At 42.7% G+C, this 10,000-nt stretch overlaps 1 protein-coding gene across 1 annotated transcript in view; it reads right to left on the reverse strand.

Moving 5' to 3' along the window:
• Positions 1-10,000, reverse strand: part of LOC138043247 (tetratricopeptide repeat protein 1-like) — a 38,585-nt gene that overhangs the window by 5,969 nt on the left and 22,616 nt on the right. Inside the window, exon 7 of the mRNA XM_068889419.1 lies at positions 5,952-6,010. Coding sequence (XP_068745520.1) covers positions 5,952-6,010 — 59 coding nt within the window. The remainder of the gene's footprint in view (positions 1-5,951; positions 6,011-10,000) is intronic.

Here is a 10,000-nt window from a genome sequence, read left to right on the forward strand (position 1 = left end):
CACCCATGTAAGTTGGAGGGCCCCACTACACGCCTATCCATCCTGCATTGAGCAAGAGTCCCTGAGTGGTCGACTCCACCATGTCTGTAAGATTGCCCCCCAGGGGAGGACATTTATCCACCGGATGATTAACTTGTTATGTACATTTAGGCGTAACAACCACCCTATTTGGCTAAACCGGGCGTTTCATCTGGACCTGACTTGGTGGCGGGAATAGTTTCAGAGCTGGGAGGCTGTTGATGCCTGCTTGGGCCCCTCTCCCTGACTTCCAAGTCTCGTCGGATGCTGCAGGCTACTTGGGCTTTGGAGCGATTTTCAACAGCCAATGGTTTTTTGGGTTTAGGGTTAGACTTCCAAGTCTCGTCAGATGCTGCAGGCTACTTGGGCTTTGGAGCGATTTTCAACAGCCAATGGTTTTTTGGTGCGTGGTCAGCTTCTCAACAATCTCTATTGCTTATAAGGAACTGTTTCTGATTGTTGTGGCAGCTCATTTGTGGGGTTCTCAGTGGTCTTCATGGCGGGTCGAGTTCCTATGTGATAACGAGTCAGTGGTGGCTGTATTGTCGTCAGGTACCTCCAGAGATGCAGACTTAATGGTTTTATTGCATTACTTGGTATTGTTGGCAGTGCGCCATTCATTTTCTTTTACAGCGTCATCAGTTCGTGGAAAAACTAACCTTGTTGTGGATTCTCTCTCTCGTTTCCAGTCGCAGCGCTTTCGGCACCTGGCCCTACAAGCCGCGGAAACTCCAACACCAATTCCTCCAGCTCTCCTGACAGCGAGATGCCGGTTTTTTCTCACTCAGGGCCTCGCTCCATCTACACGTTGGGTTTACTTATCCACCCAGCATCGCTATGCCGAGTTCTGCCGCCAGGAGGGCCTTTTGAGTCCAGAGGGGGCCCTTGTTGGCTGATAACCTTCACCACTCATCCATCAAGGTATACCTCAGTGCAGTGTGGTCCCTTCACATTGACAACGGCTTACCTGATCCCCAGGTCAACTGTCTACAGATGCAGCGTTTATTGAGGGGCATAAAGCATGTACAGGGTTGGTCCCCCCCCCCCGATTCGCCTCCCGATTACGATTGATCTCCTTCAGATCATTCAGCGTTCCTTGGACTTGAAGTGCCATGAGCATGTCATGCTCTGGGCGGTGTGTTGCCTGGGGTTTTTTGGTTTCTTGCGTGCAGGCAAGTTCACCACTAATTCTTCATTTGACCCCAGTATCCATCTAGCGGTTAGTGACGTACAAGCAGATGCATTTGTGGATCCTACTTGTTTTAGAGTCCACATTAAGTCCTCTCAGACTGACCCCTTTCGTGTTGGCTGTGTCATCTACGTAGGCCGTGGTAAAGGTACTATTTGCCCATCGGCGGCCTTTGGTAACTTCTTGGCTCTGTGGGGCCTGTCTCCAGGGCAGCTGTTTTGCTTTGTGGACGGTCGTCCCTTAACTCGGCAGTGGCTGTCATCCATGGTGCAGTCTACTTTACACTCGGCGGGATATCATGGTTCTTACTCAGGTCACAGCTTCCGGGAATTGGTGCAGCCACTACAGCTGCGGTTCGGGGAGATCCGGATCACCTCATCAAGGCCGGTGGTCGAGTACCAACGGTATATCCGCACACTTATTGGCGTTCTGACCCAGGTGTCTAGTCAGTTGGCTTAGCAGGTAGTGCATTGATGTCGCTTTTAGCTGGAGTTGGTGCCTCAGGTCTGGGCCCTTGGGAGGCTGTGGCTGAGTGGCGACAAGCCCCCATTGCTCCAGGTTGTCCAACCCGGAAGGACAACCCGGAGGTCCTTTCGGCATGATGTGCGGGGCTCGTGGCTGGGTTGCAGGTAGGGCAGGCTTATGGGGTGTTCCACCGACCTGGGTTTGGGTCGTTGGTACCAGTCCCCAGATCCTTGGGCACCCAACCTCCATTTGCGACACAGGCGTTAAATAGGGTTAAATGCAATTTACTCTTAGTTAACAACCAGGAGAAAGTTGCACAGTTTGTCTGGCGAGGCGTGGCGTTGCGTTGCGTGGCGTTAGCGTTTATCAGTATTTTGGGGGTGTGCCTGCAGCGTTTTTTAGCGTGTGCGTATGTTATTTGCATGTGGGGCTTTTCCGTGGCGTCTTCTGGCAGTTCTAGCGGTCAGCAGTTCTCTTTTGCATATTATGCGTGCGCCTTCACATGTCCTCGTGGTTTTGCTTGGCTCAGCGTTCGGTGTGTTGGCGCTCGGGTGCTTTCAAGTGTTTCCCCGCCCTCCTCTCCCTACTCAGGGGAGTCACGGCCCCTCCTTTATAGTTTTTCCATTGAATTTACTGTTCAGTGTGACGGGTGCTTGATTTGTGGTCTTGTGTGGCGGGCGGGGCTCGTGGCTGGGTTGCGGGTAGGGCAGGCTTTATGGGGTATTCCACGGACCTGGGTTTGGGTCGTTGGTACCAGTCCCCAGATCCTTGGGCATCCAACCTCCATTTGCGACACAGGCATTAATGTCAAGGTAAATAACACGAAGAAATACCTCCAAGAATCCGAGGAAAGGGGGGAAGTAGGAGAATAAAATAAAAAAAGATCGGTCACCAACCTCGTTTAGGAGAAAACAGAAAGCAAACCAAGCTCGACCCTTCAACAACACGTCTCCCCGATAGCGCGGTTTCACTCTCACTCTCTCGAAACATTGTTTTGTTTAGAAATGTCCGTTGAGACTTGTGAGACAAAGAAAACAGAACTGAATCGTGAAATTTGACCATAAAGCCTCTTAGGCATGCCTAAATACGAACATGGCCTATGCTGTGTTATGCGCAGAACGGGATGCGCAGTGCAATACTAGGGAATCACCTTAAGGTCATTCCTCAGAATTGCACTGTGCATCCTGTACTGCTCATACGGTGTGTCAATATTTACAAATTGGTCAAATTTGCAACATTTAAATATGAAGTAAGTCGATCATACAAGCCAAAACAGTTCTCAAATCACATAAGAAAAGTTGTGAATGACAATAATTCTTTGCGAATAAGCGTGCGTATTCCGAGAACACGGCAAATTTTGTTGTTTCGATCTACGAAAATCAAGATAGACAGGTACAATGTTGGTTTACTCTTAAACAAGCACAGTGATCTCTATTTTTTCTTTCATAATTTTGGTGTACAAATTATGCCCTTTAACACAAAAAAATCAAACAAAAATTCTCGGAAGGGAAAAAAGACATAGCTAAAAACATACACAAAGCCGCTTACCCAGGGATGTAAATTATGATCTTGAAAACAACGCCTCCAGAAACGTTTTGAGTCAACGTCGTTCTAAGTCGAGTGATTTTTCCATAAACTATGTAAGAAAGTGTTCCATATGCTCTAGACTTTCTATCTATCAGGTAATTTTTCAAGTGGTACTTTAAAAACCCTTTTGTTCAGCTACTGCAAAATGCACCCTGAGCCGGTGAAATAAAACATGTGATTAGTATCGGTACAGGCATCAATGGGGTAAGATTGGACCATTGTATCTTTTAAGCAAGCATGGTGACATATCTTTTCTATTGTAGTTTTCAAAACAGGGATTAGTAGGGAACATTCACGGAAAGTTTCAAGAAAATCGTTTGACAACTTTTTTTCTGAGGAATCACCAAAAGAGAGGGAAGCTAAAAAGGAAAGTGAATAATTTCTTATGGTCGCACAAGACCAGGCTTTGCATACAAACAGTGCCAAGAACCTAACAGACCAATTTCGATCTATTAAAGTTCAATCAAAAACAAAAGACACCATCTCGAGGCTCTGGGGAATAAATATAAGGATTTGTATGAGTCTAGTCCCCAGAGCCTTGAGATGATGCCTTTTGTTTTGGATTGAATTTTAATATATTGAAATTGGTCTATTGACAATCAAAGTGTTTCCCCAGCATGCAGAATGTGTGGAGAAAGAGCAGAAACAGTGAGCCAACTAGTATCAGAATGCACTGCACTTGCACAGAAACAGTACAAGTCATGGAGAAACTATAAGGTCACCCACGTTATCCACTGGGATCTCAGTGAGAAGTGTGGTTTTGAAAGAACAGCAAACTGGTATGACCACAAACCCGACCCAGTCTGGCATGATTCTGAGAAGTACATACTGAGAACAAACTCAGAACCAAGTGAATTAAACACCACATCGACAAAGAAGAGTTAAGCCCTCTATGCAGGATTTGCGGTGAAATGGAAGAAACTGTAGCGCACATATCCTCTAAGTGCACACAATAAGTGCAAAAACAGTACAAAGAATGGCGACATGAAAACATCGCTAGAGTCATTCACCGGAATCTATGGAAACTGAATAAGTTACTCCACTCTGAGAAGTGGTACGAGCATAGACCAGAAGCAGTTACCGAAAATGTAGACGTTGCCTGTCCCGTTGACAAAAGAGTACTGGAGAAGGAGAGAGAAAAAATGGACATACACCAGGACCTGAAATGGGAGAGAGTGAAGAGCTGGGACCGTAGTGATACTTCCCCTTTTACTCCTTCAAAATTCATTGAGTACTGAACATAGATAGTGAACAAGTACAAGGAAAGGTTCGTTTATACAAACGTTGGCTGTGTAGCGCTTATATTTTAAACAGAGTTAACTGGAGAGAGTGTAGTGTAATGTAAAGTGCTAGATTTCTATCCCATATGAACCATGTGAGCGTTAGCCCTACTGATGGAACTGGGCCCAAACAAGGACAGAGAAAAACTCTGACCAGGGTGGGAATTGAACCCACGATAGTGGACAACTCACTTGCGTATGAGTATCCGGACATATAATTCCTATTCAGATCGTTAAACAATGAGTTTGTTCCACAAAAAGTTGGATCATTCCACTTGGCCGTGCAAGGTATCCTAGGCCACATGCTCCATGCGTCGTAGTATTTCCTGCAGATGCAATGGCGGATTAATAATACCAATATCTCTGCCTTTCTGTGGACAGAACAACTTGTGAGGCGATGGTATTCACTCTGCAGACGTAAACACTGCTTAGCCTTGGCCCCAGGCTTAGGGCTTAGAGACCAAGTGTCTTCTGAAGGAGTAGGGTGGTCCCAAAGACTGCAGATACCTACAATCACCCAACATATCTGGAATCTCAACATCTTTAAAAAAAACCCTCCAACTGACAAGACTCCACACAACCACCCACCAACGGCACAATCGACACCTGACACATCTTTCTGATTTCATTTGCCAGAGGAGAGCACATGTACATGCAGTTGGTGATTTTCACATCCTCTTTAGTCACCAAGTTCCTCCCCCCAAGTCACTGTAGTTAAAAAATTATTGAATCTGATTGGTTTTACGCGTGCCTATTTGTCGCGTAATCGGCGTGCGATCAAATAGGCATTTTACCATTTTGTCATAGTTACGATTAACCACGGCAAATACCATTTTGTCATAGTTACGATTAATTAACGATTGTGCTCGTAATTTCAAATTGGCCTCGCGCAAAATTACTTGCCCGATTAGTCCCTTTATCACATATTTATCAAATTGCCGAGTCGCGAGATGGTGCCTTTTGTTTAGGACTGAATTTTCATATACCAGTATATTGAAAGTGGGCTTTCGTACACTACCACTACCACTACTACATACATTGTTAACTATTGCTGCTGCTGCTGCTCCTGCTACTACTACTACTGCTGCTTGCTTAAACTGGGCCCTAACCATGCGATGCAAGCGTGGGGAAAAACCAACATGCCTTATACCCTGTCACAGATGCCTTAACTAGTCGAACATTACTGTCTTTTGTTCTAACAAAATTTTGAGCTGGCAGTCGCTTGTTCTTCTCGCCTTAAGAGTCTCTGATCTTTGGATGTGGTTGAAATGGGATGTGACAGGAAGAGATTTGGGGGCAAGCATTAGCTTCCTCCAAGATCTTCAAATATCAAGTGTTTTGAGTACATCTATACCATTTTGAAAGCATCCATACACTGTAAGTTCATCAAAGGACAACAAGCATTCACTTACCATCAAAGCTTCTCTTGCAACATGAGAAGAACGATCAGCATCAAATACTTTCTGATAATCTACAATTAGAGACAAAAGCTGTTTTTAAACATGAACAAGTAAAGCAATATCACATAAACTGAACTGGAATAGCAGTAATAATTAATCAATGTTCAATGTTCAGTATAGAGTCTGATATATATTTCAATTTTTATGCACATTTCATGTCAATACAAGTTCTTGTAAGTTTTCATTGCGTAATGATTGTCAGGTGTGAACTGTTAATATTAATTTATTAAATTTGCTTGCAGTTCTGTTTAATGTTTAGTCATTACCTACAACTACATGTGTCTTCGAGTGTTTATCGGAGAATCTTGCTCTCTAAGAGTTCTTCCAAGCGATTAATTTTCGCTTTGCTCGAACAAGTAAACACCAACCTACAAGGAATCTCCATTCCTCCGCACAGCTGTTTGCAGTGACGTCTTCGGCCAGTCACTTCCACGCATATCTTTCCGCCACGTGCGATAAAATACCACAAAATTCGCGAGTACTCGCGAGGTAAATGTTCGATTGTTTCGTTGTCCTTGACCACCTTCTCGGCAAATTTGGCGACTGCATTATCAAGCTCCTGTTCTGCATGAATTGTTTCGCCTATTGCGGGTTTCCAAACATCTTTATAGACGTGGTCATGATACCCAGGCCCTGGCCCAGACTCCTCCCCACATTTATAAAGCTTGGCTACTAAACACTCGTTCGTTTTGTTTCAATATCGAAGGAATTCCAACTTTATGGTGAAACCTTGATTGTTTGTCCTTGTTGGTTTATAGCAATAGAACGTTACTGGAACTTCAAACTTTATTGTATTACATTTTTTTCCAAAATCTGCGCTTCTAAATTCGGGGTGCGGCTTATCTACGGATGCGGCTTATACATGGACGTTTACGGTATAATTTTATTACGTGGGATGCCACAGGCATAGGCGATTAGAACACCCACACGTTTCCAAGCTTTTTGGCATTCTGAGAGTGTGTTAGACCGCTTGGCCGCAGTGATGGAGTTCTGATATTGCGATGAGAGGAAACATTTACTTTGGAATCCTTTCCGCCCGTGATGATTGACACAGTATTAAACCTCACATCTGACAGTATTTGATAAAGTGGACAGATGATTTTTCTTTGGGAACGGCAAGCTTTAAAGGTAAGGAGAAATTTCTATGTTATTTCTAGATCTTGCTTTGTTCTTGTGTGTTCCACTGTGAACATTGTTTTGTAGCGATCCGCCATCGAAATCATCTATGGAAAGCCTTTACACGAAATAGAACAGATGAAAATTATCTTCTTTACAAATCTCTGAGGAATAAATGTACCTCTCTGCGAAAAAAGGCCATTGTTTCATACTTTAAAAGCAAGTCGACTTCTGTAAATCAAGATCCAAAGCAATTTTGGACCACATTTCAACCTTTTTTACATACCAGTAAATCATACAAGCCCAATAATGTAATTCTACAAGAAGGGAATAAGATGATCACTAACAAAAAGCAAATAATTAGTATTTTTAATGATTATTTTGTAAACATAGCGAGTGATATTGCCGAGCCTGTGGACAGCACTGGCGACTTTCAAGAGCATCCCAGTGTCCGAGCCATTTTAGAAAATGACATGGAGCGCACAGATTTTGGTTTCTCACCCATCAGCACCATCTACACAGAGCAACTTTTGAAAGAAATCAAAGTAAACAAGTCAAGTGGATACGACCACATTACTCTGCGACTGCTTAAAGAATCTGCATCAGTCATATGTTTTCCTCTTTGCTCTATCTAAGAACTGGAAAAAAGGCCAAGTCACACCTTTATTTAAAAAGGACAATGAACTCAGCAAAATAAACCATAGACCAACATCTGTTTAACAACATATTTGAGAAACTACTTGCCTCCCAGCTTCAAGCTCACTTCGATGGAATCCTCTCTGACTACCTATCAGCTTATCGTAGAAATTACAGTTGTCAAACGGCGCTATTAAGAATGGTTGAAGACTGGATGGACAGCCTTGACAACAACAGACTAGTAGCAACAATTTCCATCGATTTGTGCAAAGCGTTTTACAGCCTACTGCATGCACTTCTGCTTATTAAACTAAAGCCCTACGGTTTGAACCACCATACATGTCATCTTTTAAAAGATTACTTGCAGGATAGAGAGCAAAGAGTAAAAATCAGCGACACATACTCTTCTTGGATACGTGTTAAATGAGGAGTTTCTCAAGGGAGCACTCTTGGTCCATTTTTATTTAATATTTTTATCAATGATATTTTCCTCTTTGTAAAGCCAATTTAAACATCTATGCAGATGATCAGCAAATCTATGACTCACATGAGGATCCGGCAGCACACCACCTTACAGTGCAAAATAAACACTTGACAACGCAGTTCACTGGTACAAGATAAACGGTTTGAAAGCTAATCCCGGGAAATTTCAAGTAATGACCCTTGGAGAAACTAGCCGTACACATAATTTTAAAGATCAAATTAACTTATTAGGGGTTAAATTAGACAGCAAATTAACGTTTAGTAAACATGTTTCCGACATCTGCGATCCTGTTAACAATCAGCTTAAGGTTATTAAGCGTTTCAGAAATATTGTATCCAGTAATTAATACTAAAACTAGGTTGTATAAAGCTTTTATCATGCCATATTTTCTATAATGTAATAGAAACACTCGTGAAAGTTTGGGAAAACTCGAAAAAGCTGTGGGAACACGAGCCGCGGTACATGTTTTCTATTTCTTAAGTAGTGTATGGCACTTTTGCGGAGCTGGAAATATGCGAAAATTAGAATTGCTAAACAAGCAGGCTTTGCGTCTTATTTCTGATGATAATAACAAAACATACGAAACTCTGCTCAACAATCTGAATATGACAACTTTAAGAACAAGAAGAATACAAGACATTCTTATAGCGGAGCTCCGCGTGCACGGAGCACCATCGTTAAGAAAATATGGTAACCCATCCATGCGAGAAATCTTGGTTTGATAGCCATGACATCATCAACCGTCCGTACATAGGTACGTTCGTACGTCCATCCACCCCTCCATGTATGTCAATGTGACCAGTATCATGCTAGTTTACAGCATAATTCTCAAACGCATTAATAATTCATAAGCCAAAAACAAAAGAAATCACTACCGTGAAGGAAGTTTGGATATGTGGTCTTAATAAGCATAACATTTCGCCAACTTTGATCCCAAATATCTCTTAAAATACTGATTCCTTTGAGAAGCAATATCAAACACTCGAAAGAGTGTTTCATCTGATATCCAACCACCTCGAAATCGGTTTAAAAACTCGCTTCTCAGTGTTTGGATATCCGATGAAACACTTCTTCTCGTGTTTGATATATTACATCTTTGATATTGGACATCCATCTTTTGATCAATTGACACCTGTCAAAACAAGGTATCTGCTGACCAGTATCACGTGACCACATCGTGGGCTCAAGCTTAGAGCTCATTGAAGTCAGCTTTTTCTTTTAAGTCGACCGCTGACCAGGTACTGGTTTTTGATTGGATGGCAGGCTCAACCCAGGTTAACTCACCTGAACATAAGCAAGGCTTCATTTTTCGCGCGCTTTCTGTGGCTCGACGCGGCTACACAGCCATACTACATCAACTAAAGTTCTTACACAGTCAATGCTTTTTGTGTTCAAGTGGAAAACGGTTGGGAAGATGTTTTCTTTCTGCATTTTTCGCTGGTTTCAATCCAGTTTGCTATATCATGATATTTGTGGTCCACACTGGTGGTTATGCAGTTATTCAAGTCAAGCATCGGCGGGATGTAAACTTAAAGCTGAGTGTGCGAATTATTTTTAATTTATATGTTCATCTTCTGCCTCCTTAGTTATGTAGAGGTTTATCTGTAGTTTATTGTACTGTTTTGGTAGTTTTTTCTAGGTGCTGCCTTTGCGTTAGTCTCACAATTAGTTGGTATTGTTTTCGCGTAACACTTGTAAATTTTTGTCCCACTAGTTTTCCTATAAATTGTACCTTTAGTTTAATGGAAATTGGGGAGGTTGCAGG

The sequence above is a fragment of the Montipora capricornis genome, chromosome 3 (genome assembly GCF_036669925.1).
Source record: "Montipora capricornis isolate CH-2021 chromosome 3, ASM3666992v2, whole genome shotgun sequence".
NCBI lineage: Eukaryota > Metazoa > Cnidaria > Anthozoa > Scleractinia > Acroporidae > Montipora > Montipora capricornis.